This window comes from Oncorhynchus tshawytscha, unplaced genomic scaffold (genome assembly GCF_018296145.1).
Source record: "Oncorhynchus tshawytscha isolate Ot180627B unplaced genomic scaffold, Otsh_v2.0 Un_scaffold_530_pilon_pilon, whole genome shotgun sequence".
Taxonomy (NCBI): Eukaryota; Metazoa; Chordata; class Actinopteri; order Salmoniformes; family Salmonidae; genus Oncorhynchus; species Oncorhynchus tshawytscha.
In genome coordinates this window covers 58,428-83,260 of record NW_024609811.1, presented here as the reverse complement: position 1 = coordinate 83,260, position 24,833 = coordinate 58,428, and the positions used below count along the sequence as shown (strand labels likewise).

At 46.5% G+C, this 24,833-nt stretch overlaps 2 protein-coding genes across 2 annotated transcripts; one reads left to right on the top strand and one right to left on the bottom strand.

Annotated features, from left to right (window-relative positions):
• Positions 1-174: 174 nt before the first annotated feature.
• On the top strand, positions 175-2,081 carry LOC112238502 (kelch repeat and BTB domain-containing protein 13-like). The gene has a single exon (XM_024407078.2). It carries the CDS (start codon positions 367-369, stop codon positions 1,903-1,905), a length of 1,539 nt encoding a protein of 512 aa, XP_024262846.2. The 5' UTR covers positions 175-366; the 3' UTR covers positions 1,906-2,081.
• Positions 2,082-2,694: 613 nt separating this feature from the next.
• Positions 2,695-24,833, bottom strand: LOC112227845 (ubiquitin associated protein 1-like b). The gene is made up of 6 exons (XM_042318633.1): positions 24,722-24,833; positions 21,579-21,732; positions 18,975-19,582; positions 17,193-17,408; positions 5,015-5,116; positions 2,695-4,718 (listed from the first exon to the last, which is right to left on the bottom strand). The coding sequence occupies exons 3-6, from the start codon at positions 19,356-19,358 to the stop codon at positions 4,584-4,586; spliced, it is 837 nt and encodes a 278-aa protein (XP_042174567.1). The 5' UTR covers positions 19,359-19,582; positions 21,579-21,732; positions 24,722-24,833; the 3' UTR covers positions 2,695-4,583.

Below are 24,833 nucleotides of genomic sequence, written 5' to 3'. Positions count from 1 at the left end.
CAATAAATCATAAGCATAACTGCACTGCTGTGCCCATCCATTGGCCCACCCGCTCCCACCCGACCCATCTCCCCTTTCCAGCAGGTCAACACTAGATTCCCCTCCGGCTGCATGTCACCATAATGTATGATAACTGTGCCACACGTTGCCTAACAGCTATCTATAGCCTCTGCTATTCTCGTAGCTGTGAAGAGCAATACAAACAGTGGTTACCCTGTCAAGTGCATCTGCTCTGCACAGAGGAGAGGAAAGGGGGGGATTCGGTCTAGCTGCTACTGTACCTCAAGGAAATATCATCATGGACAAAATGTCATGCTAGGACATGAGATATTTTGATCTGACTCAGCACTTCGTCACTCCTGACAAATGCAAATGTGCTGTTTGAACACTTCAGTTGAGGCGATGGAGCCAAGCAGCTGCCCTGGTTCAGGGACCGACAGTGACAAGCCTGCCCTCGGCAAGCCTTTGGACTCAGGGATGGACAGCCTGAAAGTGAGAGTTGACGGGAGCATTTTTGTGGTGAACAAAGCCCTACTCGAGCAGCACTGTGAGTACTTCCGAGCCCTCTTCCAGTCGGGAATGCGGGAATGCCAACAGGATGAGGTCCATCTGAAAGGGCTGAGCGCCCGGGGATTTGTGTTGGCACTCCGGGTCCTGGACGGGGATCGCCCCATCCTGGGTGGTGACGAGATTGTGGAAGCCATAGAGTGTGCCACCTTTCTACAGGTGGAGTCTGTGACAAAGCACCTGACCAATATCATCAACTCAGAGAACTGCTTGTTGATGTACCACACGGCTGCGACCTACGGTTTATGGGATCTGTCCCATCAAGCTGCTTTATTCATTAAAGACATGTACTCGGACCTGAAGGAAGATGTTGTGAGCACCTTACCAGAAGACCTAGTGGAGTACGTTGAGTCTCTCATCCCCAGTCGGTACGTCACAGTCTGCAGCCACTCTCCTACCGTCGAGCAGCTCCAGGACTGTCAGAGGACGGTCTGCTACCTGGATGACGAAGATAGAGAATGGAAGGTGCTGAGTCACCTACCCCTAAACACAAGCACCACTATGGCAGGTGTGACCATGCTAGACAACAAGCTGTACATTATAGGAGGCGTCCACGACCTCAGCAAGAAAGTTGTGGACTCTGGCTTCTGCTACGACCCAGAGAGTGACTCCTGGTCCACTATTTCGAGTCCCCAGCAGCCACGCTACAACTTTACGTTAGTGGGCCACGAAGGCTGCCTCTACGCCATCGGTGGGGAGTTCGACCGGAAGTCCATGGCGTTGGTGGAGAAGTACAGTGTCTCCACAGCCACCTGGCGCTTCGCCGCTAATCTCCCCTGCAGAGCCGCCAACGTGGCCTCCACCAAAGCCATGAGCCGCATCTTCATCTGCCTCTGGAAACCCAAGGGCGTTACGGAGATCCACGAGTACATCCCTGAGAGGGACCAATGGGTCCTGGTCACCACGCTAGTCCGTGACCAGAGCTATGGCCACTGCATGGTGGGCCACAGGGACAATTTGTATGTCATGCGCAACGGGCCCTGCGAAGACTTCCTGATGTGCGTGATGGACTGCTACAACCTGACTACGGGTCAGTGGACAGCCTTGCCGGGGCAATACGCAAACAGTAAAGGAGCCCTGTTCACATCGGTAGTAAGAGGGGACTCAGTATTCACCCTCAACCGCATGAGGACCACGGAGTTCGCCGTGGAGGAGCACAGATGGAAAACCAAGAGAGAGACCAAGGGCTTCGGGCGAATCGGCTCCATGTACACATTTCTCATGAGACTGCCCAAGGCCAAGACTGTGGGAAACACTGAGGTGTTGACGGACGGGCTGGAGTTTGGGAATCGGATCGACCACAGACGCAGAGGCTCTCTGCTACAATGCTTTGACTGACTTCCTGTGAATAAGTTTAGTCTTTTAATATCTCCTGACAAACTAACAACAGGACAATGAACTAGAATGCTTTGACTGACTTCTTGTGAATAGGTTTAGTATGTTACTTGGGCCACTTTTAGTAGGCAAACATGGAACGTTGCAGAAAGAAATGTCATGAATATAGCTGACGATTCCTTTTTTACATGTCAGAGAGGCATGTTTGTTCTTCATAGCATATTTCTATCTGAATATTACACAACGTTGTGCCGTTCTGAATGTAATCTTGCGGCATCTCTCTACAAATCAACAAACAAGCTAAAGATGTAAATGTCAGAGACAACAGTAATTTGTAAACATTAAAGTTTGCTTCATTCATGACAAGTTGGAAGCTCGGAACCTCTGAGTAAACATTAATTAACATATTGGTTGATTTGGATACTTCCAAGTGGGAAATATTAGTTTCCTAGTTTCCACATGTCATGAGTGCAGCATATCTTCCAAGAATAATTAAATAGCATTTAAGAAACTTTATAGTAATATTGTCTTCTATAGTTCTTGAGAAATGTGTTGCCTCAAGTAGCCTTCTGGGTAATTTGACTCTGTATCCAAATGTAGTGTACTATAAAGTGTACTATAATCAAGTGATTCATTACATTGAGTTGACACAGCCCTTATCAGAGAGCTCTTTCCATGAAAGCCAAACACATGTTCAGTAATGTACATAAAGACTGAAATCCTTTCCTGTTTTTACAACAAACAAACCATTTATAACCCAGGCTCAGGTCCCCAAGGCATTCGTTGCTAGAGAACAGGGTAAGATAAGGCTGGCAGTGTTCACGCTGTACAATAAAACTTTTCTGTAACGAGTGCATGTTTGCTGCCGTCTCGGGACAGGTATCCCTTGAAGGAGAGATTTGTATTCTCCATGGGATCACCTGTGTAAATACAGGATGATTGGGGAATTCAAATGAATAGATTGTCTTTGGCAGAAGATATATGAAATCATTGTCTTTTAAATTATCAAATCAAACACTGTTCAAATAATGTGTTAATGGGTGAAGAATGTTGCTAATGATGTGCAGATTTTTCCACTTATCAAATTATATTACCATTCATTTCCCCTATAGTTAACAGGCGAAAATCTCCCTTGATAATATAAGAATGGTTCTTTCCCTCATTATTTAGCCTACAGCAGTGGAGACTGGTGAGGGAGGACGGCTCATAATAATGAATGGAATCAAACAAGTGGAAACCAAGTGTTTGATGTGTTTAAGACCATTCCATATATTCAGTTCCAGCCATTACTATCAGACTGTCCTCCCCATTTAAAGTGCCACCAGCCACCACTGGTCTACAGTCTGTTAACAGTCTATGAGTGAAGTTCATTAATAGCAAAGTGATAAAAGAAATGCTCTCTTGACCAAACATAGAGGACCTCTAAAGCTCTCCCGGTCCATCAACAGAAGATACACATCTTTAATAGATGCCGACTCTTCCCTTTGCTTGGCTGCTCCCATCTAAGTTCTGCCGTGGCTTTGATAGTCAAATAACAAACCTGTCCTGTGGTAACCCCGTCCATCCGTCCGTCGTCAGCGGGGAAAGCATGGCAAAAATGTGGAAGTGTATCCCACACATATCAAGACATAATATGATGTGGGAACCATGAGACATGAGTATGATATTACAAGTATATTGAATTTTGATTAATCAGAAATGTTTTTTTTGTAACTGAAAACAGAAATCTCAATTCTCATACGTATTTGATCTGTACACAATACTTTTGTATCATAGGCAAAAACAAATCAAATGAATACAAAATACATTCAATACATTTTAAAGTGCAAGTTACAGTATGTACAACTTCAAGTGGGTCGTTTCAGTCAACCTGCCATACAGAAAAAGATTTGCAAGCTTCTTTCAGGTTTCGATGTTTTACCCCGTACACACACCCTACAAATACAGATAATGACTTACCAGTAACACAGTTTGCATCCCAAATGGCACCCTATTCCCCATATAGTGCACTACATTTAAACAGAGCCTATGGGCCCTGGTGAAGAGTAGTGCACTACAAAGGGAATACGGTGCCATTTGGCATGCAACCATAGTCTACTGGATTTTATTTAATTGTATTACAGATTGAACTTAAGTTAAAAATACTACATGACAAATGCTGTGACACTTGAAATTGACAAAGAAAATTGACAATGGACAAATCACATCAAACATTGTCAAAACCTGAAATGTAATAAAACTATGTAACATATCGATTGTCTGTAAATTGTATTGTTTAAGTTTTCCTTTTCCTAGAAGGCCACTGTTCATTTCCTGATTTGCTAGAATGTATAGTTTTAGTGTGCTCCAGTCAATCAACATTGTTTCAACATGCAAATTGCAATTTGCAAATGACATATCATTAAAAGGGATAGTTCACTGAAAACTCATCATCATCATCGTTTTTGCTCTGGAATGAAAGTGCTCAATCTTGAAGACTTGACTGGTGACATACACAATTGTTGTGGATTGTATTAACAGTGGACTAATGAACCAAATATTAAAATATAGTTTGAGTGAACTATCCCTTTAATAGGATACATTAGCTAACATAATTGTTTGTAGTAAACAGGAACTGTGTTTGTGTTGGTGCACGTATGTCTCCTACAATGTATTTTTCATGGGAGCAGACATTGACCCTGTCATGCCACACGCATCATCAGCTCTTCCAGGGCCCTCTCACGGTGGTTCTCGTGGACTAACAGAACCTCTTTGATAGCGTTCTGCTGGAAGCCCATCTCATTGAACTGAGCCAGCAGGTGAAGAAACTCCTCAGCCTGAGGGGAGAGAGAGAGGAGAAACCATCAGATGATAGAGCAGCTTTTACAGTTAAAGGGATAGTTCACCCAAATGACATGTTGATTTTCTTACCCTTTTAGCAGTTTATGGACAAGGTAAGACAATGTTCCATGTTGGTAAAGAAGCCAATATGTAATTTTGTATTTTGGGTGATTTAATTCCTTTAAATCCAGCAGTACAATTCAATTCAAATTGATTTGTTGTTCATTAGAGGAAAGCTGTGAGGTAAACAGAGAATACCAGGATAAATAAATGAATAATCTATGATGTTTACCTTAGTCTCACAGTTCTGGAACATCTCCAGAGCCTCCTCCACCTGAGCCTCGTCGTAGCCCCGCTCACACAGTCTGTCACAGGCCACCAGATAGCGCAGGATCTGCACACAACAAGCACAACACCACAGATTACTACGACTAATAGCATTACTGTCAGTTAGCAGGTAAACAGTTGCCTGGGTAACTGTCTGTCTCTGCGCTCACCAGCAGTCTGAAAGCCAAATATATTCAAGAGACGAGCATTAGACACAAAGCAGCCACAGATATGGTGGACAAGGTCATTGAAGAATACCGCTCCACACCACCACACTGACCTCAACTGACTTGGATATTTCATTTTCATAGTGTCCTTTCCAGCACGGCTTCAGTAACATGTCAGTGCAGTACAGATTGGTAGTGTGAAAAGGGTAAATGTTTCAGTGTAACTGAGTATTAACTGATGTGGTTATCGTGAATCTGCCACTGTGCTCTGTGGTGTTCTATATCAATATGTGTGTTATTATGGCAAGAGTCCAATTACGCCTAACACAGCAGTGTATAACAGATTATTATCATATTTCTGCAGTGACAACTTGGTCTTGCGCTCTCACACACGCCACACACACACACACACACACACACACACACACACACACACACACACACACACACACACACACACACACACACACACACACACACACACACACACACACACACACACACACACACACACACACACACACACACACAAGGTGATTCCATTGACACATTATATATAACAATAATCTGATAGGCCAATCTTGTGCTAATGACATCACTCTGCAAAGGTGAAGAACTAATCTGAGATCAGCGGAGTGAAAGATAATATGTGTGAGAGCAGCGTGACCCATGGCCCTGCTTTAACATGTTGAGCTGGGAGGGAGAGAGGGGCAGGGGATTACACTGATTAAATAGGTCATTGATTAAAGAGTTGATCCCTGTTAATGTAACTCTCCAGCTGCCTTCTCTCTTCACTGGGAGAGAGGGAAGGAGATGGAGGAAGAGAGATAGAGACAGAAGGAGGAAGGGAAAGAGAGGGAGAAATGGGAGAGAGATGGGAGGAAAGAGAGATGGAAGTAGAGGGAGAGAAACAGAAAAGGGAAGAGAGAGGGTTGGGGAAGGATGGAGAGAGAAATAGATAGGAGCAAAAGGGGTGGGCGTTGTAGAGAGAGAGAGAGAGAGAAAGAGAGGGAGGGGCGGGGGGGGGACATAAGAAAAGAGCTGAACCCTGGCTGCAACCTCCACACTGCAGGCTAGGAAACTTTCTAAACCATTTAGCCTAGCTAACTTTAATGTGTCACTTGATTCATGGTCAAGGACACTGATAAGGCCTTGACCAGAGGCAGCCCCTGAGAGAGAGAGAGACCCTTGGGCCCTGACAGTAAATCTCAGTAAGACCAAAATAATGGTGTTCCAAAAAGGTCCAGCCACCAGGGCCACAAATACAAATTCCATCTAGACACTGTTGCCCTAGAGCACACAAAAACTATACATACCTTGGCCTAAACATCAGCGCCACAGGTAACTTCCACAAAGCTGTGAACGATCTGAGAGACAAGGCAAGAAGGGCATTCTATGCCATCAAAAGGAACATAAATTTCAACATACCAATTAGGATTAGGCTAAAAATACTTGAATCCGTCATAGAGCCCACTGCCCTTTATGGTTGTGAGGTCTGGGGTCCGCTCACCAACCAAGACTTCACAAAATGGGACAAACACCAAATTGAGACTCGCAGAATTCTGCAAAAATATCCTCCGTGTACAACGTAGGACACCAAATAATGCATGCAGAGCAGAATTAGGCCGATACCCACTAATGATCAAAATCCAGAAAAGAGCCGTTAAATTCTATAACCACCTAAAAGGAAGCGATTCCCAAACCTTCCATAACAAAGCCATCACCTACAGAGAGATGAACCTGGAGAAGAGTCCCTAAGCAAGCTGGTCCTGGGGCTCTGTTCACAAACACAAACACACCCTACAGAGCCCCAGGACAGCAGCACAATTAGACCCAACCAAATCATGAGAAAACAAAAAGATAATTATTTGACACATTGGAAAGAATTAACAAAAAAACAGAGCAAACTAGAATGCTATTTGGCCCTACACAGAGAGTACACAATGGCAGAATACCTGACCACTGTGACTGACCCAAACTTAAGGAAAGCTTTGACTATGTACAGACTCAGTGAGCATAGCCTTGCTATTGAGAAAGGCCGCCGTAGGCAGACATGGCTCTCAAGAGAAGACAGGCTATGTGCTCACTGCCCACAAAATGAGGTAGAAACTGAGCTGCACTTCCTAACCTCCTGCCCAATGTATGACCATATTAGAGAGACATATTTCCCTCAGATTACACAGATCCACAAAGAATTCGAAAACAAATCCAATTTTGAAAAACTCTCATATCTACTGGGTGAAATTCCACAGTGTGCCATCACAGCAGCAAGATTTGTGACCTGTTGCCACGAGAAAAGGGCAACCAGTTAAGAACACACACCATTGTAAATACAACCCATATCTATGCTTGTTTATTTTATCTTGTGTCCTTTACCATTTGTACATTGTTAAAACACTGTATACATATAAAACACTGTATATATATATATATAATATGACATTTGTAATGTCTTTATTGTTTTGAAACTTCTGTATGTGTGATGTTTACTGTTAATTTTTATTGTTTTTCACTTTATATATTGACTTTATATATTATCTACCTCACTTGCTTTGGCAATGTTAACACATGTTTCCCATGCCAATAAAGCCCTTGAATTGAATTGAATTGAGAGAGAGACGGAGAGAGAGGAGCCAGAGGCAGCCCCTGAGAGAGAGAGAGAGAGAGAGAGAGAGAGGAGCCAGAGGCAGCCCCTGAGAGAGAGAGAGGAGCCAGAGGCAGCCCCTGAGAGAGAGAGAGAGAGAGAGAGGAGCCAGAGGCAGATCCTGAGAGAGGGAGAGAGGAGCCAGAGGCAGCCCCTGAGAGAGAGAGAGAGAGAGAGAGAGAGAGAGGAGCCAGAGGCAGCCCCTGAGAGAGAGAGAGGAGCCAGAGGCAGCCCCTGAGAGAGAGAGAGAGAGAGAGAGAGCCAGAGGCAGCCCCTGAGAGAGAGAGCCAGAGGCAGCCCCTGGAGAGAGAGAGAGAGAGAGAGAGAGAGAGAGAGAGCCAGAGGCAGCCCCTGAGAGAGAGAGAGAGAGAGAGAGAGGAGCCAGAGGCAGCCCCTGAGAGAGAGAGAGAGAGAGAGCCAGAGGCAGCCCCTGAGAGAGAGAGAGAGAGAGAGCCAGAGGCAGCACCTGAAAGAGAGAGGGAGCCAGAGGCAGCCCCTGAGAGAGAGAGAGAGAGCCAGAGGCAGCCCCTGAGAGAGAGAGAGAGAGAGAGCCAGAGGAGCCCCCAGAGGCAGCCCCTGAGAGAGCCAGAGAGAGAAAGAGAGGGAGCCAGAGGCAGCCCCTGAGAGAGAGAGAGAGAGGAGCCAGAGGCAGCCCCTGAGAGAGAGAGAAGCCAGAGGCAGCCCCTGAGAGAAAGAGAGAGAGAGAGAGAGAGAGAGAGAGAGAGAGAGAGAGAGGGGAGCCAGAGGCAGCCCCTGAGAGAGAGAGAGCCAGTGGCAGCCCCTGAGAGAGAGAGAAGCCAGTGGCAGCACCTGAGAGAGAGAGAGAGAGAGAGAGAGAGAGAGAGAGGAGCCAGAGGCAGCCCCTGAGAGAGAGAGAGAGAGAGAGAGAGAGAAGCCAGAGGCAGCCCCTGAGAGAAGAGAGAAAGAGAGAGAGAGAGAGAGAGAGAGAGAGAGAGAGAGAGGCAGCCCCTGAGAGAGGAGCCAGAGGCAGCCCCTGAGAGAGAGAGAGAGAGAGAGAGAGAGAGAGAGGCAGCCAGAGGCAGCCCCTGAGAGAGAGAGAGAGCCAGAGGCAGCCCCTGAGAGAGAGGAGCCAGAGGCAGCCCCAGAGAGAGAGGAGCCAGAGGCAGCCCCTGAGAGAGAGAGTGAGAGAGAGAGAGAGGAGCCAGAGGCAGCCCCTGAGAGAGAGAGAGGAGCCAGAGGCAGCCCCTGAGAGAGAGAGGAGAGAGGCAGCCCCTGAGAGAGAGAGAGGAGCCAGAGGCAGCCCCCGAGAGAGAGAGAGCCAGAGAGAGAAAGAGAGGGGAGCCAGAGGCAGCCCTTGAGAGAGAGAGAGAGCCAGTGGCAGCACCTGAGAGAGAGAAAGAGAGAGAGGAGAGAGAGAGAGAGAGAGAGAGAGAGAGAGAGAGGAGTCAGAGGCAGCCCCTGAGAGAGAGAGAGAGAGCCAGAGGCAGCCCCTGAGAGAGAGAGAGAGAGAGAGAGAGAGAGAGAGAGAGGAGCCAGAGGCAGCCCCTGGGAGAGAGAGAGAGAGAGCCAGTGGCAGCACCTGAGAGAGAGAAAGAGAGAGAGAGAGAGAGAGAGAGAAGAGCCAGAGGCAGCCCCTGAGAGAGAGAGAGAGAGAGAGAGAGAGAGAGAGAGAGAGAAAGCCAGTGGCAGCACCTGAGAGAGAGAAAGAGAGAGAGAGAGAGAGAGAGCCAGAGGCAGCCCCTGAGAGAGAGAGAGAGAGCCAGAGAGGCCAGAGGCACCCCCTGAGAGAGAGAGAGAGAGAGAGAGAGCCAGAGGCAGCCCCTGAGAGAGAGGGAGCAAGAGGCAGCCCCTGAGAGAGAGAGAGAGAGAGAGAGAGAGAGAGAGAGAGAGAGCCAGAGGCAGCCCCTGAGAGAGAGGAGCCAGAGGCAGCCCCTGAGAGAGAGAGAGGAGCCAGAGGCAGCCCCTGAGAGAGAGAAAGGAGCCAGAGGCAGCCCCCGAGAGAGAGAGAGAGCCAGAGAGAGAAAGAGAGAGGGGCCAGAGGCAGCCCTTGAGAGAGAGAGAGAAGCCAGTGGCAGCCCTGAGAGAGAGAGAGAGAGCCAGAGGCAGCCCCTGAGAGAGAGAGAGAGGAGCCAGAGGCAGCCCCTGAGAGAGAGAGGAGCCAGAGGCAGCCCCTGAGAGAGAGAGAGAGAGAGCCAGAGGCAGCCCCTGAGAGAGAGAGAGAGAGAGAGAGAGAGAGAGAGAGCCAGAGGCAGCCCCTGAGAGAGAGAGAGAGAGAGCCAGAGGCAGCCCCTGAGAGAGAGAGGGGCCAGAGGCAGCCCCTGAAACTATATATGACTCTGCTGAGAACACACATAATACTGAGCATGTTGTGGAAACGTTGGAGTATCTGGTATCTATTTTTACAATGGTGTTTTTACCCTCCTCCTCTATCTCTTCATGGGCAAATGACATCAAATACAAGCCGGGCTGCGGGAGCTAAAACCATTTGTTCTGCTCTGTCATTAAACACTAAAGCCAACTGAGGTAGATGCACACTGTCAGATGGGGTAAAGTTGAGAGTGCTGGCATCATGTCCGGCTACGTGGACTCAATGCTCTGGAATGTGGCACTGTAGCAAATTACAGAAACGTGGGGCTTTTGGTTGTATGTATTTGTATTTATTAAGGATCCCCATTAGTTCCTTCCAAGGCAGCAGCTACTTTTCCTGGGGTCCAGCAACATTAAGGCAGTTACAGTGTATACACAATTCAAAATATTACATGACATTACATTTCATAACATGGGTCTTGAGCGTCACCACCGATAAATCCATGATTATCGAAAACTTCAACAAGCACTTCTCAATGGCTGGCCATGCCTTCCGCCTGGCTACTCCAACCTCGGCCAACAGCTCCGCCCCCCCCCGCAGCTACTCGCCCAAGCCTCTCCAGGTCCTCCTTTACCCAAATCCAGATAGCAGATGTTCCGAAAGAGCTGCAAAACCTGGACCCGTACAAATCAGCTGGGCTTGACAATCTGGACCCTCTATTTCTGAAACTATCCGCCGCCATTGTCGCAACCCCTATTACCAGCCTGTTCAACCTCTCTTTCATATAGTCTGAGATCCCCAAGGATTGAAAGCTGCCGCAGTCATCCCCCTCTTCAAAGGGGAGACACCCTGGACCCAAACTGTTACAGACCTATATCCATCCTGCCCTGCCTATCTAAGGTCTTCGAAAGCCAAGTCAACAAACAGGTCACTGACCATCTCGAATCCCACCGTACCTTCTCCGCTGTGCAATCTGGTTTCTGAGCCGGTCACTGGTGCACCTCAGCCACGCTCAAGGTACTAAACAATATCATAACCGCCATCTATAAAAGACAGTACTGTGCAGCCGTCTTCATCGACCTTGCCAAGGCTTTCGACTCTGTCAATCACCATATTCTTATCGGCAGACTCAGTAGCCTCAGTTTTTCGGATGACTGCCTTGCCTGGTTCACCAATTACTTTGCAGACAGAGTTCAGTGTGTCAAATCGGAGGGCATGCTGTCCGGTCCTCTGGCAGTCTCTATGGGGGTGCCACAGGGTTCAATCCTCGGGCCGACTCTTTTCTCTGTATATATCAATGATGTTGCTCTTGCTGCGGGCGATTCCCTGATCCACCTCTACGCAGACGACACCATTCTATATACTTCCGGCCCGTCCTTGGACACTGTACTATCTAACCTCCAAACGAGCTTCAATGCCATACAACACTCCTTCCGTGGCCTCCAACTGCTCTTAAACGCTAGTAAAACCAAATGCATGCTTTTCAACCATTCGCTGCCTGCACCCGCACGCCTGACCAGCATCACCACCCTGGATGGTTCCGACCTAGAATATGTGGACATCAAAAGTACCTAGGTGTCTGGCTAGACTGTAAACTCTCCTTCCAGACTCATATCAAACATCTCCAATCGAAAATCAAGTCAAGAGTCGGCTTTCTATTCCGCAACAAAGCCTCCTTCACTCACGCCACCAAACTTACCCTAGTAAAACTGACTATCCTACCGATCCTCGACTTCGGCGATGTCATCTACAAAATTGCTTCCAACACTCTACTCAGCAAACTGGATGCAGTTTATCACAGTGCCATCCGTTTTGTCACTAAAGCACCTTATACCACCCACCACTGCGACTTGTATGCTCTAGTCGGCTGGCCCTCGCTACATATTCGTTGCCAGACCCACTGGTCATCTACAAGTCCATGCTAGGTAAAGCTCCGCCTTATCTCAGTTCACTGGTCACGATGGCAACACCCATCCGTAGCACGCGCTCCAGCAGGTGTATCTCACTGATAATCCCTAAAGCCAACACCTCATTTGGCCGCCTTTCGTTCCAGTTCTCTGCTGCCTGTGACTGGAACGAATTGCAAAAATCGCTGAAGTTGGAGACTTTTATCTCCCTCACCAACTTCAAACATCTGCTATCTGAGCAGCTAACCGATCGCTGCAGCTGTACATAGTCTATCGGTAAATAGCCCACCCATTTTTACCTACCTCATCCCCATACTGTTTTTATTTATTTACTTTTCTGCTCTTTTGCACACCAATATCTCCACCTGTACATGACCATCTGATCATTTATCACTCCAGTGTTAATCTGCAAAATTGTAATTATTTGCCTACCTCCTCATGCCTTTTGCACACAATGTATATAGACTCCCCTTTTTTTTTCTACTGTGTTATTGACTTGTTAATTGTTTACTCCATGTGTAACTCTGTGTTGTCTGTTCACACTGCTATGCTTTATCTTGGCCAGGTCGCAGTTGTAAATGAGAACTTGTTCTCAACTAGCCTACCTGGTTAAATAAAGGTGTTCAAATCAAAATACCTACCTGGTTAAATTTCGGAACTTAGGTTACAATATGAAGCTCAAGCTAGCCTACCTGGTTAAATAAAGGTGTTCTCAACTAACCTACCTGGTTAAATAAAGGTGTTCTCAACTAGCCTACCTGGCATTCCAGGTAGGGCTACCTGGTTAAATAAAGGTGTTCTCAACTAGCCTACCTGGTTAAATAAAGGTGTTCTCAACTAGCCTACCTGGTTAAATAAAGGTGTTCTCAACTAGCCTACCTGGTTAAATATGGTGTTTTGAACAGAATAACACAACTAGGTGAAAACAGGACATCCGAAATAAATCAAATCAAAATACATTCCTTGCAGATTTAACATTTCAGAACTTATTGTACCGTTACAATATGAAGCACAGAGCTGGGTTGACATACTATTCCAAATACTTTAGCTGGACTTGATTAAGTTTGCTTGGTGCAATGGAACCAATAGAATAGTCACAAAAGGGATATGTACAATCCCAGAATAACCCATCTGGCATTCCAGGTAGGCTAAAGAGTAACGCTATTACTATTTGAAAGATTTCAAATCGTATGTGAACCCAGGTGTGATGGGGATAAAGGGATATGGCATTTGGATAACACAGAGACATCCGGGGATAAAGGGATTGGTGGAGTCTTTGAACAGAATAACACAGAGACATCTGGGGGATAAAGGGATATGGTGGAGTCTTTGAACAGAGTAACACAGAGACATCTGGGGGATAAAGGGATATGGTGGAGTCTTTGAACAGAATAACACAGAGACATCTGGGGGATAAAGGGATATGGTGGAGTCTTTGAACAGAATAACACAGAGACATCCGGGGGATAAAGGGATATGGTGGAGTCTTTGAACAGAATAACACAGAGACATCCGGGGGATAAAGGGATATGGTGGAGTCTTTGAACAGAATAACACAGAGACATCTGGGGGATAAAGGGATATGGTGGAGTCTTTGAACAGAATAACACAGAGACATCCGGGGGATAAAGGGATATGGTGGAGTCTTTGAACAGAATAACACAGAGACATCCGGGGGATAAAGGGATATGGTGGAGTCTTTGAACAGAATAACACAGAGACATCCGGGGATAAAGGGATATGGTGGAGTCTTTGAACAGAATAACACAGAGACATCTGGGGGGGATAAAGGGATATGGTCCGGAAAGTCTTTTTGAACAGAATAACACAGAGACATCCGGGGGATAAAGGGATATGGTGGAGTCTTTGAACAGAGACATATAAAGGGATATGGTGGAGTCTTTGAACATAACACAGAGACATCTGGGGATAAAGGGATATGGTGGAGTCTTTGAACAGAATAACACAGAGACATCCGGGGGATAAAGGGATATGGTGGAGTCTTTGAACAGAGTAACACAGAGACATCCGGGGGATAAAGGGATATGGTGGAGTCTTTGAACAGAATAACACAGAGACATCCGGGGGATAAAGGGATATGGTGGAGTCTTTGAACAGAGTAACACAGAGACATCCGGGGGATAAAGGGATATGGTGGAGTCTTTGAACAGAATAACACAGAGACATCCGGGGGATAAAGGGATATGGTGGAGTCTTTGAACAGAATAACACAGAGACATCCGGGGATAAAGGGATATGGTGGAGTCTTTGAACAGAGTAACACAGAGACATCCGGGGATAAAGGGATATGGTGGAGTCTTTGAACAGAAAACAGAGACATCCGGGATAAAGGGATATGGTGGAGTCTTTGAACAGAATAACACAGAGACATCCGGAGGGATTACGGATATGAGGAGTCTTTGAACAGAGAGGACACGACGGGGGACACTGAAGGGATACACATACTGTTTGAGTCAGATAAGAGGACAACATGTTGAGACACATAGGATAAAGGGATATGGTGGAGTCTTGCAGTCTTTTGAGAGGACACGAGAGGACGGGATATGGTGGAGTCTTTGAACATGAATAAACATCTACAGGACATCCATGTTCTGATAAAGGATATGGTGGAGTCTTCTGATGCCACATGTCCCAGCAAAATGACCTTAATTACCTTTCTTCTGTAACAAATAAAAATGAAAGGCTTTAAAATGTCCACTCATTTGTGAATCGAATTAATCACAGTGTGCAACATGACGAGAGGACACGATGAGAAGCGGCTGAGGTTTGACACGATACTAAGAGTCATATACTATGGGATTTATGGTAGAGCTGACAAAAACTTGAGAGGACACCACACCAGAAGGACACGTGGAGAGGACACGACGAGAGGACACGACAGAGGACACGACTGCTCTTTTAGAGAGGACACAGCCTGAGAGGACACGACACTAGGACACGACGAGAGGACACGACGAGAGGACACAAATCTCTTTCCCAAGAAGGACACGACGAGAGGACACGACGACAGGACACCTCTTTAGAGGACACGACGGAGAGGACACGACGAGAGGACACGACGAGAGGACACTTTTAAAATGTCCACTCATTTGGAAGGCACGACAAGACACGTGAGACATGACGACGGAGAGGACACGACGAGAGGACACGACGAGTCTATATACTAGAGGACACGACGCACGAAGAGGACACGACAGAGGACACGACGAGAGGACACGACGAGAGGACACGACGAGAGGACACGACGAGAGGACACGACGAGAGGACACGACGATACGAGAGGACACGACGAGAGGACACGACGAGAGGACACGACGAGAGGACACGACGAGAGGACACGACGAGAGGACACGACGAGAGGACACGACGGAGAGGACACGACGAGAGGACACGACGGAGGACACGACGAGAGGACACGACGAGAGGACACGACGAGAGGACACGACGAGAGGACACGACGAGAGAGACACGACGGAGAGGACACGACGAGAGGACACGACGAGAGGACACGACGGAGAGGACACGACGAGAGGACACGACGAGAGGACACGACGAGAGGACACGACGAGAGGACACGACGAGAGGACACGACGAGAGGACACGACGAGAGACACGAGAGGACACGACGAGAGGACACGACGAGAGGACACGACGAGAGGACACGACGGAGAGGACACGACGAGAGGACACGACGGAGAGGACACGACGGAGAGGACACGACGAGAGGACACGACGAGAGGACACGACGGAGAGGACACGACGGAGAGGACACGACGAGAGGACACGACGAGAGAGGAGGACACGACGGAGAGGACACGACGGAGAGGACACGACGAGAGGACACGACGAGAGGACACGACGGAGAGGACACGACGGAGAGGACACGACGGAGAGGACACGACGGAGAGGACACGACGAGAGGACACGACGAGAGGACACGACGAGAGGACACGACGGAGAGGACACGACGAGAGGACACGACGAGAGGACACGACGAGAGGACACGACGAGAGGACACGACGAGAGGACACGACGGAGAGGACACGACGGAGAGGACACGACGAGAGGACACGACGGAGAGGACACGACGGAGAGGACACGACGGAGAGGACACGACGGAGAGGACACGACGGAGAGGACACTACGGAGAGGACACGACGGAGAGGACACTACGGAGTGGACACGACGGAGAGGACACGATGAGAGGACACGATGAGAGGACACGATGATAGGACACAACGAGAGGACACGACGGAGAGGACACGATGAGAGGACACGACGAGAGGACATGACGGAGAGGACACGATGAGAGGACACGTCGAGAGGACACGAAGGAGAGGACACGACGAGAGGACACGACGGAGAGAGAGACTCCAGACACCAAAGAGATCAAATTAGCACCTTAAATAACTTTTACTGAGTATAACTGAAAAAATATTTTTAAAAGGGTAATAAGACAAAGATATAAAACTATTGTGCATTGGCAATATTTCATGATGATAAATCTTATTGAATTGAATGGCGAAGGTTCATAAACCTTGGCAGAATTCAGTTATGACGTTTTAGCACGATCCACAGATTTATTTTTTAACTACAGCGCACGACATGGTTCAATGTGCCAATAAATCAGCATAATCTACTTTTTCTGTTTTTTTAATTGCCGTCGTCCTGAAGCTAAAATTGGGATCATGTATACTCTACTGGCGAACATTAAAGAAGAGTAATGGAACGCAATGTACCATACGGCGAACTTAGCAAAGCAAGGATTTGTGGCAAGTACATGGGGGTCGCCATCTTTATGCACCTCTGCTATTGAAAAAGAGAACAGAGAGAGAGACTAGACGATGTGGCTGGCAGGATCGGAGAGAGCTCTGTTTCAACTACATTTTATGACAATGTCTTCTTAGGCTAGAACACAATTGGCTGCTACATCATCATATCACTCTGTACGGTGTGTCAATGATGTCATGTAAAACATGTTGTGCTGACCACAGAATTAAACAGAGCACTAGAAAGGACATTGGCATCCCAGGGACACAACTACAGGACGGCCATCTTGGTCAGAGAAACTTTCATTCTAGAAACTGGTCAAATTCATGTTTATGAAATGTTTGTGACTGTGTTTTGAGATGGACCTGTTCTGGGCTCTGCTGGCCGGTCTTCTGCAGGGCGATGATGGCGGTGCGGAGCGGATAGCCCCTTTCAGTGATGGCGTGCAGCAGCTCTCTCTCTTCGGGGCTCAGCGCGGACAGCAGCTCCACCGAGGAGTCCAGTGCTGACGCGGCGTGGGAACCCAGGGGTTGTGAGGTCACCGAGGGAAGGGCCGGCAGGCAGAAGTACGGACTCAGGGACTGCACACACAGGGGGGAAGAGCAGAGAGAGTGTGAGAGAGACCGAGGGGGAGGGGAGGTGGGGAGTTTGTGAAAGAAAGAAAACCAACCCCATAAAGGGAGAGGGTTAGCCTGAAACCCCAGCCTGACTGATGCCGCTCTATGTGCCTGTAGATTGACAACCTGACTGACAGCCTGTGCGTGGAACTGGCAACATTCACGCAACATGAGTGCAACATTTATAGTGCATGACAGCGTATGTACACGGCTGGCTAACCTTGAAAGACTGGTTTGCTGAGAAATACATTTCCCTGAGTAATTCCACTCGCTAATCCTGATGAACTAATAATAACTTGAGACGATTCCAGGGACAGACTTTACACTAGCTATATTTAGAGCACACATCCCTCAAAACATTTGAGAAATGTGAATTGGAAAAGAACCTTAATATACTCAGGAGGATCTGTTTTCTCTATCAACTAACATACTACATACAATTTGCTTTACAAAAATATGGATTTCATTCGTTTTTGTAAAAATGTATTTTACAAATATATCTAAAAGTTTCAAGTTCATCTGAAATACAATCTATCATATTTCCATTCAACATATGTACTGTATCGGGAGTCCAAGTTGAGCAAATCCCACATGAGCTTGTTGAGCTGTGGTTGGCGTGAGAATACGTCTGATACTTAGTGTGGGGGTTTAAATTCCTCCATCTTTTCCAGGCCCATGCTGCTCCGAGGCAGAGCCAGTTATAGAACCGTCACTCTGCCCACTGAGGACATCTGGTTTGGTGCTTTAGTTTTTAAAGACAGCACATGGGAACTAGGAAGTGGGGCCTTGAACTACACAGCCTAGAGAAAATGTTTTTTTAAGAAATGGGAAAACATTCTTACTTATTGATAGAGGCATACCCGGGTGTACCTGAACCCATTCCTACTAATATAAAATAAGGGGATTGATGAATAGAATAGTCTACTATGCTAAATAATTCTGAGCTTCTCAGTTGGACAATGACTAGGCAACAATAATGTAAAAGGGACACTTGGATCCAAAGAGACTGTGGTTTTTGCGTGTGTTGATATTCATGATGGTGTACAGCTACAGAAGGTAACTAACGTTGGTGACAGTGGCTAGGTAAACCAATTCAACGTATGGATTCAGGGCAAGACCGCTTTCAGGGCAAGGAAACATATCATTTTGTCATTTCAGTGAAATATCTCTTTAACTATCTAACAATACTAATTGATCTATGCATAGTCACTTTACCTACATGTACATATTACCTCAATTACCTCGACTAACCGGTGCCCCCGCACATTGACTCTGTACCGGTACCCCCCTGTATATAGCCTCGCTATTGTTCTTTTACTGCTGCTCTTTCATTTTTTACATTTTTCTTATTTAACACTTTTTTCTTAAAACTGCATTGTTGGTTAAGGGCTTGTAAGTCAGCATTTCACTGTAAGGTTTACACCTGTTGTATTCGGCGCATGTGACAAATACAATTTGATTTGATTTGATTCTGGGCCTTCACTACCACTTCTCTACTATATTTCTCCTAATAGGAGGTCATGTCCGTACCGGATGTGTTGGCTTGTGGTGTCTGATGGAGGGGACATTCTCTGTGTTGGCCCTGGTCAATGGGTGTCTGGGTAGGGATGAGGAGGACGGTGGCTTGGGTCCTTCTGGGGGGCAGGGGGTCCCCTGGATACACTCTCTGGGGGTCTCCAGAACGGACAGCGAGTACTGGCGGAGGTTCTTCCTACGCTGGTAGGTCACCAGACCACTCTGAGAGACAGGTAGGTTCAGGACGTTAGGGGTGCAGGTCTGTCGTGGCTTCCTCACCCCAGGAACACGCTGATCCGACCTGTACCCTGAACCAGACTCCGAGGAACCCTCTCCCGACGAAGAGCACTCCTCTTCTTCCTCGGAGTCGGAGATGACGAACTTGACCCGGGTGCGCATGTCAACCGGGTTCAGGCTGTGGGAGCGCTGGCGGGGGTTGGGCTCCCAGAAGTCAGAGCTGTGTCGGCTGGCCAGGCGGCTCTCCTGGGGGCTGCTGAAGAGATGCCAGTAGGGTGGGCTGGAGGGGAGCACCTCGGATGGGGATCTGGGGCCGGGGGTTGGGGCTGGCTGGGGTAACCTCCCTGGAGGCCCTGGAGCACCCAGTTCTCCAAGCTGAACATGTACTGTTGACAGAGGTGAAGATGGGTTGGTAAATGGTTGTTGGTTGATGGGTGGGTGGGTGGGTGGGTTGTTGGTTGATGGGTGGGTGGGTGGGTTGGGTTGATGGTTGTTGGGTTGATGGGTGGGTGGGTGGGTTGGTGGTTGATGGGTGGGTGGGTGGGTGGGTGGGTGGGTGGGTGGATGAATGGAGTGTACTTTAAGAGAACCATTTAATCACGTTATGTCACTAACATATTTTCGAATACCAACCAATCAAATGGCGAACCAATCAAACAATTAATCAGGTAAGCAGTCATTCTAGCAAATGCTTCCTTCTTCCCTCAAAGCGCTTCACATTGTTAACGTGTGTCACGCAACTCATCGACTCACCCACCGCCAATGTCTAACACCCACTCGGCTTTCCCTTAGCGATTTGGTCTTTCACTTGGATCACACTTATCCAATATCATGTGATTAAGGGAAGGAAGAGAGGAAGGAAGGATCCAATAAGGCCAAGGACGCAACACAGCAAATGTTTCACTATCAATTTTCCACCTTCATTTTGTCTACATTTATGGCTTTGTTTGCCTTCCCATCAATTTCCCAGACTGTAGGAAATACCTTTGCATGTGATGCCCAAAAACCACGACACCACACATCAGATTGAAGCTGTTCTCTCTGTTAACAAGATGAATGAATTGATCCCAATAGAGGTGTGTGTGTGCTTGTGCGTGTGTTTTCAGAATTATACAAAGGTGCCTGCTTCAGCCCAGACTAGATGTTCTTTCCAAATAGCACCCCTGTTCCCTTTATATTTCCTGCACTACATATGAAATAGGGTCCCATTTGAGACACAACCTAGGTTCTGTTGGCTTTAGATGGATGAGGCTGTCAAACTCAACTCTCTCCAGAACAGAGGAGGTGAAAATAAAATGTCAACATCAGGCTCCTATAATAATCACACTGGGTTTATCAGATTCTAAACCACTGACTATGGCTTCAGAGTAGTATTAACAATGAGGAGATTATGTATGTGTTGCAGGTGGCTGTCTGTTCCCTATATAGTGTAATACTCTTCACCAGGGCCAATAGGGCTTGAAAATACCTATGAAATGAATTTAAATCCAACCAAATACTTCCACAAATTAGCCTGTTCCCAGATCTGTTTGTGCTGACTTGCCAATGACCATAGAAGTAGGTGAGTATAGCACAAACAACTGGGACCAGGAAACCATCATTTCTGTTGATGTTTTATTAATTATATAAAGGCCATACCATAAAGGTGTTGATCAAAAACATCCCCAGCAGAGTTTTTCTGGCCCTAGTATTTAGCTATGTTATAGCTTCAAACTGCAAAGCTATGTAGGAGAACATCGTACACACTCTGTGTGTTGAGGCCACTGTGAATTTGGAAACAAACCTTACTCGAACCCTAACACGATTAAGGAGAAAGCTTGGCCGAGATTTTGACAACTAAACCGAAGCGACATATTTTCCCTTCTCCGTTAAATACACAACCATTTGACTGTATGGACAATGTTGGTGGTCACTGTGGGATTTAGGTTTGGCGGTGTTGCAGTGGACTGGGTCAAAGGCCACCCAGTATCATAACAGTCCTAATTACACTAAAACAAGAGCAGGAGACGTCAGCCATTTTCCCATGACTTTAACTTCTACTCAGTAAAAGTCGATGACAACATTGGAAAACAGCGTGATTAAAACACCCGTTGTATATCTGTGTTGTATTTTGAGCATTATGTTCTGTCTGTGTTGTATTTTGAGCATTATGTTCTGTCTGTGTTGTATTTTGAGTGTTATGTTCTGTCTGTGTTGTATTTTGAGCATTAGGTTCTGTCTGTGTTGTATTTTGAGTGTTATGTTCTGTCTGTGTTGTATTTTGAGTGTTATGTTCTATCTGTGTTGATGTTCCAACCATGTGTAGAATGTCATCAAAGCTTTCTGGTGTCATCAACAAATAAATAAATGATAGCCCCCCCTCAATCTCTTACACACACCGACCTCTGTCTCCTGCAGTATGGTGAGATAGTCTGGGACAGTGATGTCTGGGGCAGCAATCAGCTCCACCTCTTCCCTGGGTCCCTCCAGAGATCCCAGAAGGGTCTTAAAAGGAACCTCATCCAAACAGGACATCCTCCTGCTGCTCTTCTGGTCACTGGGGGAGAAGGAGAGAGAAGGAGTAGGGAGAGGAGGAGGGAGAGAGAGAGGAGGAAGAGAAGGAGAGATGAGGAGTAGGGAGAGAAGGAGGGAGAGAGGAGGAAAAGTAAGAGAAGGAGAGCGGAGGATTGGAGGAAGAGGAGGAGCGATATCAGTTTTCAACAGTCTACTATTGTCCATCATTGTAACCTGGACTCCAGCTGTTCCAGTAACTAGCATATGGTGTTGAGGTCTGGTACTGAGAGACAGGTGGGAAGGTGACAAGGGAGCTATATTGCCTCTCCTGAAATAAATTGCCTGGCATCTCTGTCACATTTAGACAGGATTGGATAGGAGACCAAAACAGATTCTCCTCTTGGTTCCCAGAAACGTACACTTTTTCCTTCCTATATATCGGTATATTCTGTTACACAATCTAGGAGAGGGAAGTCTGGGGGAAGAGGATTAAGGATTATAAGGTACCATGTCTGACTCTCTCAGACGTCAACACCTGATGCTCCTCTCCTATTGGCCGAAGGGGACGGAAAACACACGCACGCAAGGCAGAAAGCAAGCATGCACGCATGCATGCACACACACACTGCCGTACGAAAGAAAGAATGCAAACACACACTCCAGTAAACCCTCCTTATGCAGACAGGTGTTGTGAGGCTAAAGCATCATCACAACTAAGCCCCTCCACCACCACAGCTGATCATCAACCCCAGTATGTTTGCTACTGTAGAATTAGAATTACTAGAAAGGAAAATAATATCCTATTCTTTATATAGTGCCCTACTTGTTTCTGGTCAAAAGTTGAGCACTATATAGGGCATATATAAAAGAGTGTGATTTGAGGCGTGGCCAAACAGCTGAAAACAGTCATTGTTGCAAATAATGCATCTTTATGTGGCGCAGAATTCTGGGCCCGTATTCATAAAACGTCTCAGGATAGAGTACTGATCTTAGATCAGTTTTGCCTTTAAGATCATAATGAATAAGATTAGGCCTATGTGAACAGGCAGGACCTGATCCTAGATTGCTTATGAATATTGGCCCGGATGTGAGAAGCCTTGATTGAGCCAACATTCCTAATGGTACACCAATATGGCCACCGATGTACCCACCATGAGATGCTCATTTGAATGGGAATGTCTGCTCCACAGAACCATACTGAGTAGAATGAATGTCCTCATTCAAGTCAATGATGCCACAATGGGTGGACTGGCAGCCATTTTAAAAGTGTATCCATGAGGATGCAGTCAAACTCTGGTTTGAGGGGTTGTACCCATTTTAGCACTACCTGTTTTGATTCTATGGCTGCCCTTCTAGCTTCAGATGGTGCTGGACTAATGACGAGGCTGGAGACCTAAACAGGCATACCGGTTAAGCTTATTAACTAGTTTTAAAACGCACGAAGAGCGAGACAATGGAAAGTTCAATGACAGTAGACCTACATTCTACAATATAGTCGTCTGTTTCCATAGTTAAACTGCGTCACTGGAAATGTTTAGTTTTTCAAAATATATATATTTTTTAAGTAGGCCTATCTATCCGTTTTAAATGAATGACCTATTCAGCAAATATTGTTGTATGATTCCAGAGTGGGGAAACACCCTCCATATTGTTTAACACTTGTAGGCCTATTATGGCCATCATGCAAAGGTGAGGAAAAAATATGAGAAACACATGAGAAGAACCACTAAACACATAACACTATGACAGGTATTATGTCCCCAGAAGACAATAGTGCCATACACAGGACATTGACTGATGCACAAGGGTTCAATAAGTCACAGTTGCCCAAAAGAAATAAGATGATAACTAGTGGTTTCTTCTACTATATACTATCCTAACAATGAAGGGTAATATGAAGTAGGCTAGTAAAAACTCCAGAAAGAAGATAATTCCAATCACAAAAAAAAGAAAAAAGCCTAATATCACCCAACAGCACCCCCTGCCACACGGTAACTATTCCTATCACCAGAGGAACAATCATCACCGGAGGAACTATCACCACCAGAGGAACAATCATCACCAGAGGAACAATCATCACCAGAGGAACTATCATCACCAGAGGAACTATCATCACCAGAGGAACTATCATCACCAGAGGAACTATCATCACCAGAGGAACTATCATCACCAGAGGAACTATCATCACCAGAGGAACTATCATCACCAGAGGAACTATCATCACCAGAGGAACTATCATCACCAGAGGAACTATCATCACCAGAGGAACTATCATCACCAGAGGAACTATCATCACCAGAGGAACTATCATCACCAGAGGAACTAGGAACTCATCACAGAGGAACTATCATCACCAGAGGAACTATCATCAGAGGAACTATCATCACCAGAGGAACTATCATCACCAGAGGAACTATCATCACCAGGAACTATCATCACCAGAGGAACAATCATCACCAGAGGAACTATCATCACCAGAGGAACTATCATCACCAGAGGAACAATCATCACCAGAGGAACTATCATCACCAGAGGAACTATCATCACCAGAGGAACAATCATCACCAGAGGAACTATCATCACCAGAGGAAATCATCACCAGAGGAACTATCATCACCAGAGGAACTATCATCACCAGAGGAACTATCATCACCAGAGGACCTATCATCACCAGAGGAAATCATCACCAGAGGAACTATCATCACCTCTAGAAAAGCATTTGCTACTCAAACGAAAGCACAAGCATATCAAAACATCTTTATGTGAAAAAAACAGTTGGAGTGACATGAGGCATTATCCTCATATTGTGCTACTGACTGTACGTTTGTTTATTCCATGTGTAACTCTGTTTTTGTCGCACTGTTTTGCTTTATCTTGGCCAGGTCGCAGTTGTAAATGAGAACTTGTTCTCAGCTGGCCTACCTGGTTAAATAAAGGAGAAATCAAATAAAAAATCATCAAGTAAATACTCAACCAAATCCAAATCACAAAAAATTTGCTACTTAAATAATCTGTCAGTTTTTTTTATGTACCTGTACTTGTTTCTGTGAGCAGTCCCTCTCTTCTCTGTAGTGCTTCTTCCTCTCTCAGGCCTGGGTTACTGATGTCGTGTGTGTTGTTGCTGCCTCTCCCAACCTGTTGGTG

Excerpts from the sequence above, each read along its gene's own strand:
- LOC112227845 (XM_042318633.1), bottom strand. The coding sequence starts at position 19,358 with ATGCGCACCCGGGTCAAGTTCGTCATCTCCGACTCCGAGGAAGAAGAG. Across the intron at positions 17,409-18,974 it reads ACCACAAGCCAACACATCCG|TCCCTGAGTCCGTACTTCTG; the intron begins GTACGGACATGA and ends CTGTGTGTGCAG. Across the intron at positions 5,117-17,192 it reads GCCAGCAGAGCCCAGAACAG|ATCCTGCGCTATCTGGTGGC; the intron begins GTCCATCTCAAA and ends TGTTGTGTGCAG.
- LOC112238502 (XM_024407078.2), top strand. The coding sequence starts at position 367 with ATGCAAATGTGCTGTTTGAACACTTCAGTTGAGGCGATGGAGCCAAGC.